The sequence below is a fragment of the Herpailurus yagouaroundi genome, unplaced genomic scaffold, assembly GCF_014898765.1.
Source record: "Herpailurus yagouaroundi ecotype Mexico unplaced genomic scaffold, PumYag 160, whole genome shotgun sequence".
Lineage (NCBI taxonomy): Eukaryota > Metazoa > Chordata > Mammalia > Carnivora > Felidae > Herpailurus > Herpailurus yagouaroundi.
In genome coordinates this window covers 7,365,028-7,390,089 of record NW_024412401.1, presented here as the reverse complement: position 1 = coordinate 7,390,089, position 25,062 = coordinate 7,365,028, and the positions used below count along the sequence as shown (strand labels likewise).

At 36.3% G+C, this 25,062-nt stretch overlaps 1 protein-coding gene across 6 annotated transcripts in view; it reads right to left on the bottom strand.

The window, feature by feature from the left end:
• The window catches only part of DENND4C (DENN domain containing 4C), a 125,954-nt gene that overhangs the window by 81,305 nt on the left and 19,587 nt on the right, over positions 1–25,062 (bottom strand). For all 6 annotated transcript variants that reach the window (XR_005792470.1, XM_040481351.1, XM_040481352.1 and 3 more), the window contains exon 2: positions 10,184–10,505. Coding sequence is in view for 5 of the 6 variants with exons in the window: in XM_040481351.1 (XP_040337285.1) it covers positions 10,184–10,488 (305 nt within the window). In the remaining variant the exon portion in view is untranslated. The remainder of the gene's footprint in view (positions 1–10,183; positions 10,506–25,062) is intronic.

Genomic DNA, 25,062 nt, shown 5'->3' with positions numbered 1-25,062 from the left:
AAAGACAATGGACAGAATGTGAGAAAATATTTGCAAATCATGTATCTAATTAGAGAAATCTTTCCAGAATATGTAAAGAACTCTTACAAATCAATATAGAGATAAATAACAATTTAAAATGGATATAGGACTGACAAAGAATATATGGAAATTCTCTGTACTATCCTTTTTATTTTTTTAATGTTTTTATTTATTTTTGAAGGAGACAGAGAGAGACAGAGCATGAGCGGGGGAGGAGCATAGAGAGAGGGAGACACAGAATTCAAAGCAGGCCCCAGGCTCTGAGCTGTCAGCACAGAGCCCATGCAGGGCTCGAACTCATGAACTGTGAGATCATGACCTGAGCCAAAGTCGGACTCTTAACCGACTGAGCCACCCAGGCGCCCCATTCTCTGTCTTATCCTTAACAACTCTTCTGTAAAACTAAAATTATTTTAAAATAAAACATTTTCTTTTCTTTTTTTAAGTGGGCAAAGAATCTAAATAGGCATTCGCCCAAAGAAGATACGGCTGAAAACATGAACAGATGCTCACCATATTAGCCATTAGGGAATTACAAATCAAAGCCACAATAACACTTCATATACACTGGGAAGACGATAATCAAAAAGACAGATAATTACAAATTGGTAAGGTGAGAGTGTAGAGAAAGTAGAATCCTTATACCAAGATGGTGGGAATCAACTGCTTTGGAAAACAGTCTGACAGTTCCTCAAAGGGTTTAAACATGGAGCTTCTGTAGGACTCAGCAATTCTACTCCCAGGTATATACCCAAAAGAAATGAAAACATACATCTGCACAAATACTGGTACACAAATACACATTTAACAGCATTATTCATAACAGCCAAAAAGTGGAAACAATCAAACATCAACTAAGGAATAGATGCATAGAATGTGGCACACCCATATAACAGAATATTGTTCAGCAATAAAAAGCAATGAAGTACTAACATGTGGCACAAATCCATGAACCCTATCAACAAAGGCCACATGTAGTATGATTCCATTTATAGGAAATGTGCAGAATAGGCATGTCTATAGAGACACAAAGTAAACTAGTAGTTGCCTAGGGCTAGAGAGTAGAAAGGGGTAGCAGAGAGTGACTACTAATGAATATGGAGTTTCCTTTTAGGGTAATGAAATATTCTAAAATTGGCTGTGATGACAGCTGCATAAATCTGTGAATATACTAAAGACCAATAAATTCTACACTTGAGATGGTTGAATTGTGTGATATCTGAATTATATATGTCAATGAAGCTGTTAGAACCCAACTAAATATTAAAATAAAAAGCCTATATTTAAATCAGGACAGTATTAGCAAATCACTAAACAGAAAGAACAATGAACACAAAAATAATCTAGTATGATAATGGTGACATCTCAAAATACTGCTGGAAAGATGGACCTTTTTTAATTTAATAAGCATTGCTTGAATAACTGAATTGCCATTTTGGGGAAAAAAATTCTATCTGTACGTCACACTGTACACCAGAAAAAGCTCCCAAAGGATCACAGAGATAAATGTCAAGAATGAAACCATACCAGTACTAAAAGAAAATCAGGGGAAACTAGGTGGCTCAATTGGTTGAGCATCCGACTCTTGATTTCGGCTCAGGCCATGATCCCAGGGAGGTGGGATCGAGCCCCATGTCCAGCCCTGCACGGAGCATGGAGCCTGCTGAAGATTCTCTCTCTCCCCATCTGCCCTTCTTCCCTGCTCACACACACCTCTAAAATAAAATATAAAAAGAAAGAAAACCTAGCAGTGGGAAAAGTGTAACTATGACTCAAAATCTAGAAGCAATAAAGAGGAGTAATAAACTTCATCAAATAAACTTTACATGACAAAAAACACAAGTCAAAAGACAAATTATAAACTTGGAGAAAACATTTGGAGACTTATTTCACAAAAAGTTTACCTTTCTAATACATAAAAATGTCCTTTAAAAAAAACAACAAATACATATGTATCAAAAAAGAAGCCAAAACCGTTTCTAAAAAGATATGGTCTTTAAACATATGAAAAATGCTTAATCTCATTAAAATTACTCTGACACATCATTTCTTGACTATGAGACTGACAAAAATTTGATCCCATATTTTGTGGATGGGACTGTGGGGAAAGCAGCACTTACATATACTGATGGTGGGAGAATAAAATGATGGGACACAATGGAGAGAAATTTGGGAACATTTAACAAAATTATGAATGCATTTATCTTTTATCCCAGCAATTCCCTTTTAGGGCTACCTGAAAATATACTTCCACAAATATGTAATAATATATGCACAGTTATTCACTAAAGCATTCTTGTAATAGCACAAGACTGGACAGAACCCAAATGCCCATCAACAGAGGTTTGGATGAACAAAGTATATACATCCACAGAAATAAGTACTATAGAGCTATATAAAAAGAATGAGAAAGATCTCCATGTTCAGATATGGAAATACACTGTTGGGTGAAAAAACCAAAGTTTAAAATAGTGACTACAGTATTTATATTTTAAGAGGAAGAATTAAAAATCCTTTTTATGTTTGTAAAAACACACAGTAAAAGGATAAATCAGAAACTACATTAACAGAAAAAGGGAGGGCAGAAAGTATAGAGAAGAAAGTAGAGAAAATAAAGACTGAAGCATTATTTCCCTAAATATAGCTTTTTACATGTTTTGAACTATTACAACATTTTCCATATTAAGAGAAAAATTTTTTAAACAAATGAAACACAAATAGAAACAGATGAACCTAACTGCATAGCAAATTGGTAACATAACCATATAAGAAATACTATTTCATGGGGCACCTGGGTGGCTCAGTTGGTTATGCATCCATCTGATTCTTGATTTTGGCTCAGGTCATGATCTCACAGTTCATGAGTTCGAGCCCTGCATCGGGCTCCACACTGACAGTGTGGAGCCTACTTGGGATACTCTCTCTCTTCCTCTCTCTCAAAATAAAAAAATAAACTTAAAAAAATACTATTTCATATAATTTTTTAACACAGTAAGTACTCTGTAAATGCTTGATGGGTCTTATTCTAGGGGCAAGAACTCAGTAAACAGGTTTACTATTGGTAGTAATAGCGCTATTGTAACTTCGAAATTATGTATATAAGATGGGGCTCCTGGGTGGCGCAGTCGGTTAAGCGTCCGACTTCAGCCAGGTCACGATCTCGCGGTCTGTGAGTTCAAGCCCCGCGTCAGGCTCTGGGCTGATTCTGTTTCCGATTCTGTGTCTCCCTCTCTCTCTGCCCCTCCCCTGTTCATGCTCTGTCTCTCTCTGTCCCAAAAATAAATAAACGTTGAAAAAAAAAATTAAAAAAAAATTATGTACATAAGATAAAGCAATAAGTAACATGTTTATGATTTAAGAACCAAGATTTTAGGTGTAAGAGAAACAAGATACAATCCAAAATGAGTTAAGAAAACGTTCTTTAATGTTAAATTTGATCTTTAAATGTTAATATGAACTCATGATTTAAAAAATAGAGATAAAAATAGACACCTCAGTAACAATGAATACATATAGCTCTAGATTTTGATTGACAAAGCAGTCAGCTGGAAAGGGATCCCACTGGCCAAACCTGGGACAATTTGAGCAAACCGAATAAGGGCTGGAATAGATTGTTATCACATGGAATAAATTAAAATCCATAGTTTTAATTATTCTCGAAACAATAAAAAAACAAGAGAGAATAAGAAAGCTCTCCACTCAAGCTCTTCAAGAAAAATGAGTTAAAAAATTTATTTTTTAAATGACAGAATTAGAAAAGTCTCATTTTACATCCCCCACCAACCCACCCATGCAAGATCTAATTCAAACAATGATCAATGGATGCTAAAAAATGACAAGTGTAAAAGAGCAAGGAACAAGATATTTAAACAATGCCCACAACTCCACAAATAACAAAGAAAATAAAAATGCCTTTACCATAGATATGTGGCAATTACCATCTCTTTTTTAAAATTTTTTTTTAACCTTTATTTATTTTTGAGAAGAGAGAGACAGAGCATGAGCAGGGGAGGAGAGAGAAAGAGGGAGACACAGAATCTGAAACAGGCTCTAGGCTCTGAACTGTCAGCACAGAGCCCGACGAGGGGCTCGAACTCACGGACTGCGAGATCATGACCTGAGCCAAAGCCAGACGCTTGACTGAGCCACCCAGGCACCCCAATTACCATCTTAACTTAAGTGACTGAACTTAATATCACTAATTATGGGACAGTCTGTCACTACCTGCTGTCCTGGTGTCAGCACTACCTGTAAGTATTCTTGCCAAAAATATTTAACATAAATTTAAATTAGGCTTTGAAACTCACATCTAACTGATAGGAAATACTGATGACAAGGTAACAAATTAAACAATATAATGAGGAAAGAATCAGATAAATCTGGACGGTGAGGCATTCTAAAACTTCTTTTCAAAGTTTTTTTAAATTTATTTTTAGAGAGAGAGCATGCATGTGAGTGAGGGAGGGGCAGAGAGAAAGGGAGAGAAAATGCCAAGCAGTCTCTGCACTGCCAGCACAGAGTCCAAGGCAGGGCTCGAACCAACAAACCGTGAGGTCATGACCTGAGCTGAAACCAAGAGATGGACGCTCAACCAACCGAGTAGTGTGAGGGGCATTCTATAAGACAACTGGCTAAGACTCTTCAAAATGTCAATATGTAATACTAAAATGTTGGGGAGATAAAGAGACTAAAGAGGCATTATAACCAAATGTAATGGATTAAATAAATAAATAAATAAATAACCAAATGCAATGGATAAACGATGACAGGACCCTGAATATTTTTTTTAAAGATCGTAAAAGATATTCTTGGGATAATTGTGAATATTTGGATAGGGAACAGATAGTGAAAATATGACATAATTATTAATTTTCTATATACCATTGTTATACAGGTGCATGTCTTAAGGGATGCATGCTGAAGCATTCATGGGAGAATTGTCATGGTATCTCCAGCCTCCTTTCAAGTAGTTTAGCAAAAATATGGAAAAACATTAATTTTTTGAAACTAGGTAGAAAGTATACTGTTCATTATACTATATAGTCTATCATTCAGGAAGAAAGGATACTGGTATTTATTATAATATTCAATTAATTTTTCTGTGTGTTTGAAAATTTTCAAAAAAAAAGTGCTGGAGAAAATTCAGTTGAAAGTCAATGAATCTGATAAGCAGAGGAAGATAAGGACTGTATACAGTAGTCTGTGATTCTTCATCTTAATATACACATCTGACACATAAGATAATATATTGTACTATTTAAATCATACTTTATAGAGTATTTGATATTACAGGGGATTATCAGATCTTACATACTTTAACTTAATTTTTTCCAGAAAAAAAAAGAATTAGTTTTAATAAATAGCTCATCTCAGTTTTTAGAAGGCAAAAAGGTCAGAAGTTTGACAACAGTATTTCATGAATGAATGAATGAACAGCTGAATGAACTAGGTACCTGCCTTTGTAGTGGCCATAGGCTTTCCAAACCTCACTAGTGTGCTTAAATGGAAGGTGGGGCAGACAGGTCAAAATATTTCAGTCACCAAATATTATATAATATTATTATATAATATATAATATTATATATTATTATGTATAATTATTATATTATATAATATTTTGTTATATATTATATAATATATATTATATTATATATTTATATATATTTACATATATATTTATATATTATATATATATTTATTATGTATAATAAATATATATCATGTATAATATGTTATATATTAATATAAATAAATAATATATATAAATAAATTAATATATAAATATATAATATATAAATATATATTTATTATAATTATATTATATAATATATAATATATAATATATTATATATAATATTATACACACACACACACACACACACACATATCAGGGGTGGAGGAGTGGCAGGAGAGCAAGAGAGGGAGAGAGAGAGAGAGAGAGAGAGAGAAAATCCCAAGCAGGATCCATGCTCAGCCCACAGCAACAGATGACCTGAGCTGAAACCAAGAGTTGGACATTCAGCCCACTGAGCCACCCAGGCACCCCACAATTATTTGATCTGGAAAGAAAAATTTACGATTATGATTAACTAAAAGACAATTCAACCTACACTCTAGCAAACCTGGATTAATAAACTACCATAACAAGCCTAGATATGTATGAAAGAGCCACTTGCAACCTGAAAGTATGTAAGTATAAGTATCTACGTCATCATTTTATTTTATTTTAATTTTTTTTTTAAATTTTTTTAACGTTTATTTATTTTTGAGACAGGGAGAGACAGAGCATGAACAGGGGAGGGGCAGAGAGAGAGAGGGAGACACAGAATCTGAAACGGGCTCCAGGCTCTGAGCTGTCAGCACAGAGCCCGACGTGGGGCTCGAACTCCCGGACCGTGAGATCATGACCTGAGCTGAAGTCAGACGCCTAACCAACTGAGCCACCCAGGTGCCCCTCATCATTTTATTTTTAAGTTGTGCCCCTGAACCACAAGCAACAACAATCTCTGAAAGATTCACATCCTTTCAATTACAATTGTATGGGAGTGGGGGGCCGGTATGAAGAAAAGGATATGAAAAGATGGCCTTTAAGAATAACTGGTTGAGGGGCGCCTGGGTGGCGCAGTCGGTTAAGCGTCCGACTTCAGCTCAGGTCACGATCTCGCGGTCCGTGAGTTCGAGCCCTGCATCAGGCTCTGGGCTGATGGCTCAGAGACTGGAGCCTGTTTCCCATTCTGTGTCTCCCTCTCTCTCTGCCCCTCCCCCGTTCATGCTGTCTCTCTCTGTCCCAAAAATAAATAAACGTTGAAAAAAAAAATTAAAAAAAAAAAAATAACTGGTTGACAGTGAACAGTGAGGCCTGAAACATGTTATGTCCCTGGCTTGATTCCCTTCAACTGACATGAATATTGCCAAAATTTTACCCTATACCCATCCTTCTATAGCTATTACCTATCTTAATAAAATCATAGAGAAAATGAAAAGCACTGACAGTAAAACCATTACATGTCCTGAATTACTCCCCCAGAACCAATAACTTATGTTTCTACCCATTTAACCCCCTTGCCCGTTCTCAAAAGTCCCTCCCATTAAAGGCTAATCCAATCACCTATGCTGTTGACATTATCCCTTCAATCTGTTTCAGAATTTTATTCTAATATATCCTCATTCCTTTATTTTCAACCCCCTTTCTTTTCCATTGGTTTCTCCCCTTCAAATAAAGATGTTCAAGGTTATCCCCTGGAAGAAAGGTAAAAAACAGCCCATAACTCCGTATTGCCTCATCCCCCCAGGTATCCTCAACTGCTGCTTCTAGGAATTTTGAGAAAACATAGATTCTGATTCAGTAGGTCTGGGGCAGTGCCTGAGATTCTGAATTTCTAACATGTTCCCAAGCCCTACAGATGATACTGGTTCAAGGACTACATCTTGAACAGCAAGGCCCATTACTATCTTCTCTTAAAGTCAAGCTTTCAAAAAAAAGCCTCTATTGATCAAATTCCAATAATTTCTCAACCACCTGGCTCCTGTGCTTAATATATAAAGTTGTATGACCACCATCCTAACTGTATTGACTTGAAGGAAAATCACAGAAGCTAAACAGGGTGGCCAATACTAAGAAGTTAAACAGATGCTACATAAAGGTCAAGTAAGATAAGGACAAATCATCCTCTGACTTTGGAAATGTGAACATAGCGAGGACCTTAGGACCATTTCACCAGAGCTCTACTGCAAAAGTAGAGGAGGTGATGAGTACAACCAAGCAGTGGCCAAATGGAACAGCTCACTACCTTTCTTAATATCTGCACAACTATAGGGCGCCTGGGTGGCGCAGTCGGTTAAGCGTCCGACTTCAGCCAGGTCACGATCTCGCGGTCCGTGAGTTCGAGCCCTGCGTCAGGCTCTGGGCTGATGGCTCGGAGCCTGGAGCCTGTTTCTGATTCTGTGTCTCCCTCTCTCTCTGCCCCTCCCCCGTTCATGCTCTGTCTCTCTCTGTCCCAAAAATAAATAAAAAAAAAACATTGGAAAAAAAAAATTTATAAAAAAATATCTGCACAACTATTAACAGAAAAAGTAGCAACCATTTAAAAAACAAACAAACAAACAAAAAGAACAACTCCATGGGACAATCAGAGAAATTTGGATGTATGATGATATTAAATAATCATTTTTACGGTGTGGTATTGTGATTATATTAAGAGATTTGACATAAAAAATCAATGTAATACATCACAATAGAAAGAAGGAAATAAATATCTGCATGATCTCAATTAACACAGAAAAGGCATCTGAAAAAATGCAACACACTTTCATGATAAAATCTCTCATAAAATCAGAAGTAGAAGGAACCTTTCTTTTTTTTTTTTTTAATTTTTTTTTCAACGTTTTTATTTATTTTTGGGACAGAGAGAGACAGAGCATGAACGGGGGAGGGGCAGAGAGAGAGGGAGACACAGAATCGGAAACAGGCTCCAGGCTCTGAGCCATCAGCCCAGAGCCTGACGCCGGGCTAGAACTCACGGACCGCGAGATCGTGACCTGGCTGAAGTCGGACACTTAACTGACTGCGCCACCCAGGCGCCCCTAGAAGGAACCTTTCTTAACATGATAAATGGCATTTATGAAAAACCCACACCTAACACCATATTCAATGGTGAAAGACTGAAAGCTTCCCACCTTAGATCAGGAATAAGACATAGGTGCCTTTTCCGCTACTGCTATTCCACACTGTACTGTAAGTTCTAACAGAGCAGTAAGACAAAGGAGAAAATACAACAAACTGCAAAGGGAGCAGGAAAAACTAGCTCTACTTACAGATGAAATGATCCTATGTATTAAAAAAATCCCCAAATTGGGGCGCCTGGGTGGCGCAGTCGGTTAAGCATCCGACTTCAGCCAGGTCACGATCTCGCGGTCCGTGAGTTCGAGCCCCGCGTCAGGCTCTGGGCTGATGGCTCAGAGCCTGGAGCCTGTTTCCGATTCTGTGTCTCCCTCTCTCTCTGCCCCTCCCCCGTTCATGCTCTGTCTCTCTCTGTCCCAAAAATAAATAAACGTTGAAAAAAAAAAAATCCCCAAATATCCAAAAGAAAGCTATGAGAGCTAACAAATTCATCAAAGTTGTAGGGTATAAGATTAACATATAAAATTAAAATTCAGCTGTGTTCGTATATAACAGCAATGAATAATCCAAAAAGGAAATTAAAAAAAAAAAATACCATTTTTAATGGAACCCAAAAGAATATGTAGGAATAAAATTAATCAAGGAGGTGAAAGACTCATACACTAAAAACTACAAAACACTGCTGAAAGAAATTAAAGACCTAAATAAAGGGAAAGAGATCTCACATTCAAAAGTTAGACAGCTTAGTGGTATAAAAGTGGCCAGTACTGCCTAAATTGATCTATAGATTAAATGCAATCCCCACCAAAATTCTGACTTCATGTTTTGCATAAATGGACAAGCTGATCCCAAACACTTCCTAAGATGTTCTCAAATACCTGTATGTTTTAAGTAACTGAGGATAATTGTAATAAACAGAACAGCTTAATAAATGACATGTATACATGACAAGTATTATAGGTATTCTAAAAACGTAGCTTGTTTACAAAAGAGTCAATGTAGACATTTTTGGGATAAAAGTTTTTACAAAGAATGTACTTCCCTGGCTGTGGACTAGATACTAATACCTCGTAACCACTACACTCACTCTAAATGGTAAATACCTCCCCCCTCCTGGCATTTAAAACCACACAACACAATTACATTTTTTAAAACAGGAATGCTCCTTTGTTAAATGAGTTCAGGGCTTCACAAAACTTCACCACATAACCCAAGTAGCTCCTTAAAAATATAATCTTTTATTATACCTTCTTGTTCTTTTATGTTTAATTAATAAGCTTATCTGAGAAGTACAACAGAAATGGAATCACATTTCAGGCTCTAATGCCTTCATTTCAATATGCTTTTGAAAGGAAATGATCTCATGATTCAAGTACAATGCAGAGAAATTCAGTAAGCGTGGATAGAGATATGTAATATCTTACTAACTTGATCCTGAAGTAACAAATAATAGAACTATCAAAAAATTCAAATTTCTATTCCCATGCACCTTAAATAAATGTTATTTCCTTCACTATAGCAAAAGAAAATAAGTCACCATACCCAATGTCGGTAAGGGGTGGTTTGTCTCTTGCTCTCTTATAACAGAGGAAAAGTTCGGGGCTTTTCAGACTTCCATAGTTCAAATTTGCTTGGAGAGCTGATGGAGTGGCTTCAACACAGGTGTAACCTTCAGGTACTGTCTCCCCAGCAGATTTGTTAATAACTGCAATATCTGTAATTGGAGCTTTAGGCCCAGTTGACTTAGTATCTAAACGATTTATTTCTTGATCCAAAAGAGTAGATGTGTCAGTGAGACCTGCCACAACAAAGTAGTCAGTCACTCTTGGCCCTTTGTCTTCTATCATGGCTGCTATTGTATTTCCTACAAAAGGAAAAAAGGAAAAAAGACATCAATTAAAGAAAATACTTTATCTTGACTCATTAAAATTAAAATACTCCTGAGTTAACAGTGATCAACTAGCATACTTCCCAGTTGGATTTATAATCAAATTGTTGTCATTCTGTAGAAGAAGCCTGTTTTGGTATCATGTTGTCAGTTTTTACCTCCTATAAAATACAAGTTTACAACATCAATTCATTTACAAGGCAACTATGATCCTTTCGTGTGCCGAGGCTCTGTTAAGAATTATTAAAGGGTCAGAGTTGGGCTATGGTGCTCTGCTTTCAGCAAAATGCACTTAATGAACAATATTCAGACCATTTAAGAAATCACTCTTGTTTTTTTTAAGAAAGATCTTTTTTTTTTTAATGTTTATTTGTTTGTTTTGAAAGAGAGAGAGAGAGAGAGAGAGAGAGAGAGAGGGCGGGCAGGCGGGCGGGAGAGAGGGAAGGAGGAAAGGGCAGAGAGACAGGGAGAGAGAAAGAACTCCAAGCAGACTGCACACTGTTAGCACAGAGCCTGATGCAGGGCTTGAACTCACGAACTGTGAGATCATGACCTGAGCAGAAACCAAGAGTTGGATGCTTAACCAACTGAGCCATTCAGGAGCCTCAGAAATCATTCTCTTGTAGGTTACAGAATTCCTAGAGCTAACCACATTTAAACAAATGAATTGAGTTCATCATGAATTAAGTCAAGATCTAAGACAAAAAAATAGAGGTAATGGTAATAAATATAATCAAGCTAGTCTCTTAATCCAGTTAGGGGTCTGTTCCTTCTGGCTAAGAAACTTTCTGGAAACACCATGTAAACTAAGGAAGTTTAGGAATCATTAAATATTTCATATATAAATACCAAACAGAGCATAAAAAACTGTAACCAAAGAAGACAAAATTATATAAAACACACATTGAGACTTAGGTACTATATGGTAGAAACCCAGAGAATATGAACGTTGAGTCAAGACTTCTTTCTATAATCTCTAAATTTGGCACCTCTAAAAATAAAATTAAGCTTCTGCGGTTTTAAGTATTTCCACGGATTTTATGTGCTTTTTAAAATTATAAATATATGGGGCGCCTGGGTGGCGCAGTCGGTTAAGCGTCCGACTTCAGCCAGGTCACGATCTTGCGGTCTGTGAGTTCAAGCCCCGCGTCAGGCTCTGGGCTGATGGCTCGGAGCCTGGAGCCTGTTTCCGATTCTGTGTCTCCCTCTCTCTCTGCCCCTCCCCCGTTCATGCTCTGTCTCTCTCTGTCCCAAAAATAAATAATAAAAAAAAAAACGTTGAAAAAAGAAAAAAAAAATTAAAAAAAAAATTATAAATATCTATGCACCGAATACAGGAGCCCCCAAATATATAAAACATTTAATCACAAACATAAGCAACCTTATTGATAAGAATGTGGTAATTGCAGGGGACTTTAATACTCCACTTACAACAATGGATAGATCAACTAGACACAGCATCAATAAAGAAATAAGGGCCCTGAATGGTACATTGGATCAGATGGACTTGACAGATATATTTAGAACTCTGCATCCCAAAGCAACAGAATATGCTTTCTTCTTGAGTACACATGGAACATTCTCCAAGATAGATCACATACTGGGTCACAAAACAGGCCTTCATAAGTATACAAGAATTGAGATCATACCATGCACACTTTCAGACCACAATGCTATGAAACTTGAAATCAACCACAGGAAAAAGTCTGGAAAACCTCCAAAAGCTTAGAGGTTAAAGAACACCCTACTAAAGAATGAATGGGCCAACCAGGCAATTAGAGAAGAAATCTAAAAATATATGGAAACAAATGAAAATGAAAATACAACAATCCAAACGCTTTAGGATGCAGAGAAGGCAGTCTTGAGAGGAAAATACATTGCAACCCAGGCCTATCTCAAGAAATAAAAAAAATCCCAAATACAAAATCTAACAGCACACCTAGAAGAAATAGAAGCAGAACAGCAAAGACACCCCAAACCCAGCAGAAGAAGAGAAATAATAAAGATCGAGCAGAAATAAACAATATAGAATCTAAAAAAAACAGTAGAGCAGATCAATGAAACCAAGAGTCAGTTTTTTGAAAAAATAAACAAAATTGATAAACCTCTAGCCAGGCTTCTCAAAAAGAAAAGGGAGAGGACCCAAATAGATAAAATCATGAATAAAAATGGAATTATTACAACCAATCCCTCAGAAGTACAAGCAATTATCAGGGAATACTATGAAAAATTATATGCCAACAAACTGGACAACCTGGAAGAAATGGACAAATTCCTAAGCACCCACACACTTCCAAAACTCAAACAGGAAGAAATAGAGTATTTGAACAGACCCATAACCAGTGAAGAAGTTGAATCAGTTATCAAAAATCTCCCAACAAATAAGAGTCCAGGACCAGATGGCTTCCCAGAGGAATTCTACCAGACATTGAAAGCAGAGATAATACCTATCCTTCTCAAGCTGTTCCAAAAAATAGAAAGGGAAGGAAAACTTCCAGACTCATTCTATGAAGCCAGCATTACTTTGATTCCCAAACCAGACAGAGACCCAGCAAAAAAAAAAAAAAAAAAAAAAAAAAAAAAGAGAACGACAGGCCAATATCTCTGATAAATATGGAAGCAAAAATTCCCAACAAGATACTAGCAAATCGAATTCAACAGCATATAAAAAGAATTATTCACCATGATCAAGTGGGATTCATTCCTGGGCTGCAGGGCTGGTTCAATATTTGCAAATCGATCAATGTGATTCATCACATTAATAAAAGAAAAGAACCATATGATCCTGTCAATCGATGCAGAAAAAGCATTTGACAAAATTTAGCATCCTTTCTTAATAAAAACTCTCGAGAAAGTTAGGCTAGAAGGAATATACTTCAACATCATAAAAGCCATTTATGAAAAGCTCACCACTAATATCATCCTCAATGGGGAAAAACTGAGAGCTTTCCCACTGAGATCAGGAACATGACAGGGATGTCCACTCTCACTGCTGTTGTTTAACATACTGTTGGAAGTTCTAGCATCAGCAATCAGACAACAAAAGGAAGTCAAAGGCATCAAAATTGGCAAAGATGAAGTCAAGCTTTCACTTTTTGCAGATGACATGATACTATACATGGAAAACCTAATAGACTCCACCAAAATTCTGCTAGAACTGATACATAAATTCAGCAAAGTCGCAGGATACAAAATCAATGTACAGAAATTAGTTGCATTCTTATACACTAATAATGAAGCAACAGAAAGACAAAAAGAAACTGATCCCATTCACAATTGCACCAAGAAGCATAAAATACCTAGGAATAAACCTAACCAAAGATGTAAAAGATCTGTATGCTGAAAACTATAGAAAGCTTATGAAGGAAATTGAAGAAGATACAAAGAAATGGAAAAACATTCTGTGCTCATGGATTGGAAGAATATTGTTAAAATGTCAATACTACCCAAAGCAATCTACACATTCAATGTAATCCCAATCAAAATTGCATCAGCATTCTTCTCGAAGCTAGAACAAGCAATCCTAAAGTTTGTATGCACCCACAAAAGACCGCAAATAGCCAAAGTAATATTGAAGAAGAAAACCAAAGCAGGTGGCATCACAATCCCAGACTTTAGCGTCTACTACAAAGCTATAATCATCAAGACAGCATGGTATTGGCACAAAAACAGACACATAGACCAATGGAATAGAGACTCCAGAATTGGACCCACAAATGTATGGCCAACTAATCTTTGACAAAGCAGGAAAGAATATCCGATGGAAAAAAGACAGTCTCTTTAACAAATGGTGCTGGGAGAACTGGACAGCAACATGGAGAAGAATGAAACTAGACCACTTTCTTACACCATTCACAAAAATAAACTCAAAATGGATGAAGGACCTGAATGTGAGACAAGAAACCATCAAACCCCTAGAGGAGAAAGCAGGAAAAAAACCTCTCTGACCTCAGCTGCAGCAATTTCTTACTTGACACATCTCCAAAGGCAAGGGAATTAAAAGCAAAAATGAACTATTGGGACCTCATCAAGATAAAAAGCTTCTGCACTGCAAAGGAAACAATCAACAAAACTAAAAGGCAACCAACGGAATGGGAAAAGATATCTGCAAATGACATATTGGACAAAGAGTTAGTATCCAAAATATATAAAGAACTCACCAAACTCCACATCCAAAAAACAAATAATCCAGTGAAGAAATGGGCAGAAGACATGAATAGACACTTCTCTAAAGAAGACATCCAGATGGCCAACAGGCACATGAAAAGATGCTCAACGTCACTCCTCATCAGGGAAATACAAAGGAAAACCACACTGAGATATCACCACATGCCAGTCAGAATGGCTAAAATGAACAAATCAGGAGCCTATAGATGCTGGAGAGGATGTGGAGAAATGGGAACCCTCTTGCACTGTTGGTGGGAATGCAAACTGGTGTAGCCACTCTGGAAAACAGTGTGGAGGTTCCTCAAAAAATTTAAAATAGATCTACCTTATGACCCAGCAATAGCACTGCTAAGAATTTACCCAAGGGATACAGGAGTGCTGATGCATAGGGGCACTTGTACCCCAATGTTTATAGCAGCACTTTCAACAATAGCCAAATTATGGAAAGAGCCTAAATGTCCTTCAATTGATGAATGGATAAAGAAGTTTGGGTTTATATATACAATGGAATACTACTTGGCAATGAGAAAGAATGAAATCTAGCCATTTGTAGCAACGTGGATGGAACTGGAGAGTGTTATGCTAAGTGAAATAAGTCATACAGAGAAAGACAGATACCATATGTTTTCACTCTTATGTAGATCCTGAGAAACTTAACAGAAGACCATGGGGGAGGGGAAGGAAAAAAAAAGTTAGAGACGGAGACAGCCAAATCATAAGAGACTCTTAAAAACTGAGAATAAACTGAGGGTTGATGGGGGGTGGGAGGGAGGGGAAAGTGGGTGATGGCATTGAGGAGGGCACCTGTTGGGATGAGCACTGGGTGTTGTATGGAAACCAATTTGACAATAAATTTCATATTAAAAAATAAAAATAAAAACTTTAAGTATAATTTACATACAATAAAATGTACATATTAAGTATAAAATTTGGTAAATTTTAATAAATATATATACCTGTGAAACCATTAACAATCAAGATAGTAAACATACCCATCAAAACTCCAAATTTTCTTATACCTCTATATCCCTCTATAGGCAATTATCCCTCCCTCTATAGGCAATGAATTATCTGCTGTCATATAGTTTTTAGAACTGATTACACATGGAATCATACAGTATATATTCTTTTTTTTCTGGCTTTTTTCATAATTATTTTGAGATTCATTCATGTTTGTGTTTATATCAATAATTCATTCCTTTTTATATTTAAAAAATATTTTTTTAATTAATCTCTACACCAAAATGGGGCTCAAACCCACAACTCTGAGATCCAAAGTCACAGGCTCTACCAACTGAGCCAGCCAGGTACCCTTCATTGCTATTTATAACTAAGTAGTATTCCACTGTTCAGTATACCACAATGTTTATCTATTTACCTTTATTAATATTATCTTTATTAATAATATTAATACCTTAATAGGGTTATTTTAAGTTTGGAATTATTATAAATAAAGCTGTCTGGGGCACCTGGGTGGCTCAGTCAGTTAAGTGTCCAACTTTTGGTTTCACTTCAGGTCACGATCTCATGGTTTATGAATTTGAGACCCACAATGGGTTCTGCACTGACAGTGCAGAGCCTGCTAGGAATTCTTTCTCTCTCTCTCTCTCAAAATACACATCTCTTTCCCTACACTCTCCCTCTCTCAAAATAAATAAATAAACTTAAAAAAAATAAATAAAGCTATCATAAACACCCATATATTAGCCTTATGGACAAATGCTTTCATTTATCTTAGGTCAATTCCTAAGAGGAAAGGACTGGATCACCTGCTAGGTACATGTAATTCTAAAATACTGCCAAACAGTTTCCTAGAGTGTACCATTTTATCAGAGTTCCAGTCGTTCCACATCCTCTCTAAAGTTGTATAAGGTCAGTCTTTTTAACAGACACTATAACATGCCTATACTGAAACTTTATAGTTTTAATTTGCATCTTTCTAATGACTAGTGATGCTAACTACCTTTTCTTTTTTTTTTTTAATTTTTTTTCAACGTTTATTTATTTTTGCGACAGAGAGAGACAGAGCATGAACGGGGGAGGGGCAGAGAGAGAGGGAGACACAGAATCGGAAACGGGCTCCAGGCTCTGAGCCATCAGCCCAGAGCCTGACGCGGGGCTCGAACTCACGGACCGCGAGATCGTGACCTGGCTGAAGTCGGACGCTTAACCGACTGCGCCACCCTGGCGCCCCGCTAACTACCTTTTCATGTGTTTATTTTCTATCCATGAATTTTCTTCAGTGAAATTTCTGTTCAAATCTTAGCTTGTTTTTTACTTGGGCTGTTAGCCATTCTTGAGTTTTGAAAAGTTCTTTATATATTCTGTAGACAAGTCATTTATCAAGCATATACTTAGCAAGTATTTTCTTGTCTTTTTACTCTAATAGTGCCTTTTGAAAAGCAGAAGTTTTTATTTTTTATGAAGTCTCATTTACCAATCTAATTCTTCTATGGGTCATGCTTGTGGTATGACATTTAAGAAATCATTGTCTAAGGTCACAAAGGTTTTCTCCCATATTTTCCTCTAAAGTTTTATAATTTCAAGTTTCATATTTAGGTCTATGATACATTTTGAGTTAATTTTTTACATATGGTGTTCAGTATGAATCAAGATCCACTTTTTACATACAGATATCCAATTTTTCCAGCACCACTGGTTGAAAAAACTAACTTTTCTCCACTGTATTGCTTTTGTACCTTTATTCAAAACCCAAATGCCCAGGGTGCCTGGGTGGCTCAGTCGGTTAAGCATCTGACTCTTTGATTTAGGCTCAGGTCATGATCTCACAGTTCATGGGATGGAGCCCCACGTCAGGCTCTGCAATGACAGCACAGGGCCTGCCTGGGATTCTCTCTCTCCCTCTCTCCCTGCCCCTCCTCTGATTGCCCTCCCTCTCTCTCAAAATAAATAAATAAACTTAAAAAAAAACTGCCCAACATGTTTATATTTATCTCTGGATTCTTTTTTTTTTTTTAATGTTTATTTTTGAGAGAGAGAGAGTGCACACACAAGTACGGGAGGGCAGAGAAAGAGACAGAATGTGAAGCAGGCTCCAGGCTTCGAGCTGTCAGCATAGAGCCTGATGTGGGGCTTGAACTCACGAGCCCTGAGATCATGACCTGAGCCAAAGTCAGATGCTCAACCAACTGAGTCACCCAGGTGTCCCACCTCTGGTTTCTTTATTCCACTGATCTATTTGTCTATTTGTCAGTCCCTCATGATTTTGATTACTGTAGCTTTTCTTTATTTATTAATTTATTTTGAGAGAGAGAGCACAAGCAGGAGAATAGGGAGAGAGGGAGAGAGAATCCCAAACAGGCTCTGTGCTGTCAGTGCAGAGCCCGATGAAGGACTTGAACTCATGAACTGCAAGATTATGACCTGAGCCAAAATCAAGAGTTGGACGCTTTACCAACTGAGCCACCCAGGTGCCACAATTACTGTAGCTTTATAATAAATCTTGAAATCAGGAAATGTTAGTCTTCAACTCTGTTCTTTTTCAAAATTGCTTTTGACTATTCTATTCTAGTTCCTTTGCATTTCAGTAAGCATTTTAGAATCAGCTGGTCCATTTCTACCCCAAATAAAAGCCTACTAGGATTTTAACTGGGATTGTGTTGAAACTGTAGGTCAATTTAAGGAGGGCTGTCAATACTGAGTTTTCAAACCCACAGACAAGGTTTATCTCTGCATTTCTCTCATCAATGTTTTGTAGTTTATAGCATATGTCTTTCACATCATCAGACTTTGCTTATGTACATAATAATTAATGCTATTGTAAATGACATTGTTTCCTTAACTCAATTTCCAATTATTCTTTGCTACTACATAGAAGTATAATTGCTTTTTATATCTTGATCTTGTACAAAGTATATCTTGATCTTCATACAGTTGCTTATGAGTTATAGAGTTTTGTAGATACCATCAAGTTTTCTACATAGATAATGTGTCCACGAATAGAGACTAATTTTACTTCTTTCTTTGCAATATAGATGTCTTTTATTTCTTTTTCTTGTCTTACTGTCTGAGGTAGAACATCCACTACAATGTTCAAGAGAAATGCTGACCAAAGAAGATATACAAATGACCAATTAGCACATGAAAAAGTGCTCAGCATCATTAATCACCGCAGCATTCTTCACAATAATCAAATGGTAAAAACAACCCAAATATCCATCAAAAAATGAATGGATAGGGGTGCCTGGGTGGTTCAGTTGGTTGGGCATCCGACTTCGGCTCAGGTCATGATCTCGCAGTCTGTGAGTTCGAGCCCCGCGTCGGGCTCTGTGCTCAGAGCCTAGAACCTGTTTCAGATTCTGTGTCTCCCTCTCTCTCTGACTCTCCCCCATTCATGCTCTGTCTCTCTCTGTCGCAAAAATAAATAAACGTAAAAAAAAAAATTAAAAAAAAAAATGAATGGATAAACATGGTGTAATATATCTATACAATGGAATTCTATTCAGCCATAAAAAGGAATTGAATTTTGATAAATGCCGTAACATGGATAAACTCTGAAAAACCTTAAACTAAATGAAATAAGCCAGACACAGAGGAGAAATATTATATGGTTCTTATATGAGGTACACTGAATAGATAAATTCATAGAGACATAAGTAAAATAGAGGTTACCCAGGGCTAGGAGAGGGGAGCATGGAGAGTTACTGTTTAATGGGTATAGAGTTTATGCTGGAAATGATGGAAAAGATTTGGGTATAGTAGTGACAATGGTTATACAACACTGCCAGTGTAGTTAATGCCACTGAAGTGTATACTTACAAATGGTTAAAATGATAAATGTACTGTATATTTACCACAATTAAAAAAAAAGAGAATGCTTCAATAAGCATCTCTCCACATTAATCTGGGCTTCAGTTAAGTTACAGATTCCAAAATCCAAAATCAGCTTTCTAGATCAGAGTATATAAACATATGCATACCAATTATTATATGCTACCTTCTTGCCTTTTGAAAAAAAATACCAATTTACCATGGCAACAGTAATGTATCTATAGTCCAAGGGGTATCATAATTGTAGTTCTGTTTACTGTGTTAGAGTAAAATTGGTATAAGGAGGTTGTTTTAATACACATTTCTTTGATAAAAAAAAAAAAAAGTAAAAAGAGGCACACCTAGCTGGTTCAGTAAGTAAAGCACATTACTCCTGATCTCAGGGTCTTGAGTTTGAGCCCCATGTTAGATGTAGACATTACTTAAATAAATTTTAAAAAAAATTTTAAAGGAGAGAAGTGTTGGGAGTAGATATCTTCGTTTTGTTCCTAATCTTATGAGGAAAGTATTCAGTCTTTTATCAGTAAATATGATGTTATTTGTGGGTTTTTCATAAATGCTCTTTATCAAGTTAAGTTCTTTTCTATTCCTGAGACTTTTATCAGGAAGATATGTTAGACTTTATAACACACTTTTTCTGCATCTACTGAGGTGATATATTTTTCTATCTTTAATACAGTGAATTACAATGATTAATTTTCAAGTTTCTAATCACTGCATTCTTGAAATAAACCCCACTTGGTCATGATATATTATCGCTTTTATATGTTCTTGAATTATATTTGTTAAAATTTTGTTTGAAATTTTATATACATTAATTGAAGGATATTGGTCTGTTGTTTTCTTGTAATGTTTTTAACTGATTTGCTATCAAGGTAATACAGTCTCATAAAATGAGCTGGGAAGAATTTCTTCTTCAATTTTCTGGAGGAGTCTGTATAGAATTGGTATTATTTCTTCCTTAAATGTTTGGCAGCATTCACCTGCAAAATCATTTGGGTCTGGAGTTTTCTTTGTAGGTAGGTTTTTAACCATAAATTCAATTTCTTTAACACGTATAGGGCTATTTAGGTTACCTACTTCCTTTCTTAGTTTACATCTGTTTTAGTCCATGCAGGCTGCTATACGAATATCACAGACTGAGTGACTTATAAACACAGAAATTTATTTCTCGTAATTCTTGAGGCTGGGAAGTCCAAGATCAAGGCACTGGCAGATTGTATTGTTACTGACGCTGATTTCCTAGTTCATAGAAGGCTGTTAACTTCCCTGTAACTTCACATGACAGAAGGGAGCAAGGGATCTCTCTGGGATCCCTTTCCAAAAAGGCACTAATTCCATTCATGAGGGTTTTGCCCTCATGACCAAAATAACTCTGAAAGCCCCACCTCCAAATATCATCACACTGGGGATTAGGTTTCAGCATAAGAATGGGGTGGGGGTGGGGGGCCACAACCATTCAGTCTACATAGCAGTGTCTTTCGAGGGATTTGTCCATTTCATCTAAGTTATCAAATTTATTGGTACAAAGTTGTTCATATTTCCTTATTATACTTTTAATATCTGTAGAATATGTAGTGATGTCACCTCTCTCATTTCCAGTATTAGTAATTTGTGTCTTCTTTTCTTCCTGGCCAGTCTGGCTAGAAATTTATCAATTTTATTCATCTTCTTTAAGAACAAGCTTTTTGTTTCATTAATTTTTCTCTTGCTTTTGTTTTATATTTCATTGATTTCTATTTTGATCTTTATTATTTCCTTTCCTCTGTTTATGTAGAATTTAATTTGCTCTTCTTTTTCTAGTTTCTAAGGTAGAAACAGGTCATTGATTTGAGACCTTTCTTCTTCTCTATTGTAGGTATAATCCCACCAAGTAATGTTTTAGTGGCATCTAACAGATTTATGTATGTTGTGTATTCTTTTTATTCAGTTCAAAACACTTATTAACTTTCCTTTCCTAAAATATTTTCTTTGACCAATGGACTATTTATGTTTTTCAGTTTCCAAATGTGGTACTTGGGAATTTTCCAAGAATCTTTGGTTATTAATTTCTAATTTAATTCCACTGTAGTCAGATAATATATTATATATGACTAGAATTATTTTATTTATTAAAAATGGATTTATGGCTAAGAATATGGCCTATCTTGATAAATATACCATGTGAACTTTAGCACTGTAGCATGTGTACTGTTGATGGACAGAGGCCTCTACAAATGTCAATCAAGTAGGTTAATAGTGTTGGTCAAGTCTACTATATCCTTGCTGATTTTCTGTCCACTTATTCTATTATTAAGAAGATACTACTATTAAAATATTAAAATATCAACTATTATTAAAATATTAAAATTTTGACTATAATTGTAGATTTGTCTATTTTTCTTTCCAACTCTTATCAGTTTTTGCTTCATGTATTTTGAAGTTCCATTATTAAGGGCATAAGCATTTAGAATTGTTATGTCTTTTTGATTAACTGACCTCTGTATCATTATGAAATGGTTTTCTCTATCTCTGGTAAAAATTACTATGTATTAACAAAAGCTTTTGAAAACGCTTCAAATTTTTTGAAAAAAAATTAAAATAGTTTTTTAAACTAACAGATATATAGTCTAATAATTATATTTTATATTCCACTACTGCTAAAATAATCTTTCAGAATCCATTTAGTTTCACCCTACTGTTTAGAATGGCATACATTTCAATGAATATATGCTACTGACATCAACAAAACGTCAATAACTTCAATTTATAAAGCTAAATGTAGTTTACACAGTTCTCTCACTATAACAAAAAGATTTCTAACAGTTTCAAAAATATCTGTGTGTTCCTTGGTGTTCCAAACCATGCAGAATGAATGGTAAATTTCACTTAAACCGCAAAGAGAGTACAGTTTTATCAAAGTTATTTGTTACATTTAAGCAACTTAAAATAGGGCCTTGGAGATTCCATTTACAAAGCATTATCAACATCAGCTCCACTGGCTGGGTCATGGAACTACAAAATTGAAAAAAATAAGTCATTTTGGACAAAATCAGTTCCTGTTTTCCAACACAAAGCAGTGTAATTCTCTACTGTTGCACCTGTCACTGAAAGTTTTGTAAAGAAGGAGAGCTGTAGAGAAAGGCCGCAAACACAAATGCCTTAAAGGGGTCAGGCAGGATAGAAGAGTCGTGGGAACTAGAGAACACAGGCAGCCACTACTCGTCAGATCCATCCAATTGTTGCCAAATGGACTTGGACCAGAATTTCTTCTTTGCCTTTTTAAAAGAAGCCAGAAATCAGGGTTTTGTGTAAATCTCCAAGTTTTAAAATATTGGCAACTGATTCAGAATTCTTAAACAGTGCTAAGTTCAAACAAAACACATTAAGCAGGGTATATTCACTCTAAAGATTAAAAGTCTAGAAAAGAACAATTTCTAAATTCCATTCAAAAAATTCTTTCACCTGGTTAAATACCTAACTTCACCATTAATCATATATGAGCCAATAAACCTAACTGTACACCAAATTGATAATATAATCACATAGAAGGGAATGAAAAAAGAACTAAACGATACTAGACATTCTTGGAGAAATGACCAATTCCAAGGTTGGCCAGGAAAAACACAAGGTATACCTAGAACATCTTATATAAGAAGAAAAAAAGCACTGCTCAAAAACTAATAGGGGTCCCTTATCAAAAAGGCACAGGAACTAGCTTGAAGAGTCTCCCACTGGCCAAAATGGGAATAATTGTAGCGTCAAAATGAATGACACTAATGGATTATAACACATGGATTATTTTTTAATGTTTATTTATCTTTGAAAGAGAGACAGAAAAAGAGCACAAGTGGGGAAGGGGCAGAGAGAGAGGGAGACACAAAATCCAAAGGACGCTCCAGGCTCTGAACTGTGCACAGAGCCCAATGAGGGCTCAAACTCAGGAACCATGTCATCATGACCTGAGCTGAAGTCAGACACTTAACAGACTGAGCCATCCAGGCGCCCCTCACATTGATTTTTTTTTTCCAGCCTTGAGTCCACACTGAAATTATAAAATAAATGAATGAAGGGGAAAGAAGGAAGGCTCTTCAGAATGCCAACCAATAATCATGAAAGGGATGATAAAAAAAAAAAACATTTTATAATCATCTCAGTATTCAGTTCCAAGCAAGAATTATCAGTGAATGCTAAAACCACTGGGAGGAAGACTGTTGGATATAGAATATTTGTACCACCTCAAGCTCTTTCTCCAGTTATACTAATAATTACAAATGAATAAAATATATCACCAGAGAAAGCTGGTGGCCACTTTAACCAAGTAATCAAAATCAACATCATTAATGATTGTCAAACTATTATTACATGCCTTCGGATATGATGCACCATGCAGACAGCATTAATTATGTACTATTCCTGATTTTTTTTAAATGCATAGTCTTGGAGCACCTGGGTGGTTCAGTCAGTTAAGTATTAAACTCTTGATTTAGGTTCAGGTCATGATCTCAAGGTTTGTGGAATCAAGTCCTGCATCAGCATCAGTGTGGAGCCTGCTTGGGATTCTCTCCCCCTCTCTCTTCCCCTCTCCAGCTTGTGCACACTCTCTCTTTCTCTCTCTCTCAAAATAAACAAATTTTAAGATAAATAAACAAATAAAAAATAAAAACACATGACCTTAACGTAATCACAAGGAGTTAGACAACCTCAAACCAAACGGGAAAATTCTAGTCAATGGAAACAAAAGCAAAAAATAAACTATTGGGAATACGTGAAAATAAAAAGCTTTTTCACAGCAAAGGCAACCACCAGCAAAATGACAAAGCAACCTAATGAATAGGAGAAGATATTTGCAAATGATATAGCAATAACAGACTAATATCCAATATATAAACATATACAACTCAACACCAAAAAAAAAAAACAAAAAAACCCAAACACTACAATTAAAAAAGGGCAGAGGATGTGAATACACAGTTTCCCAAAGAAGACATACAGATGGCCAATAGGGACATGAAAACATCACTAATTATCAGGGAAATTCATATCAAAGCCATGAAGAAATATCACCTCACACCAGTCAGAATGGGGAGTATCAAAAAGACAAGAAATAACAAGCACTGGCAAGGATGTAGAGAAAAAGGAACTCCTGTACACTGTTGGTAGGAATGTAAATTAGTGCAGCTACAAAAAAAAAAAAAAAAAAAGAAAAGAAAAGAAAAAAAACTGGGTGGCGCAGTCGGGTAAGCGTCCGACTTCAGCCAGGTCACAATCTCGCGGTCCGTGAGTTCGAGCTCCGCGTCGGGCTCTGGGCTGATGGCTCAGAGCCTGGAGCCTGTTTCCGATACTGTGTCTCCCTCTCTCTCTGCCCCTCGCCCGTTCATGCTCTGTCTCTCTCTGTCCCAAAAATAAATAAACGTTGAAAAAAAAAATTAGTGCAGCTACTATGGAAAACAGTATGGAGGTTCCTCAAAAAATTCAAAATGGAGGGGCGCCTGGGTGGCGCAGTCGGTTAAGCGTCCGACTTCAGCCAGGTCACGATCTCGCGGTCAGTGAGTTCGAGCCCCGCGTCGGGCTCTGGGCTGATGGCTCAGAGCCT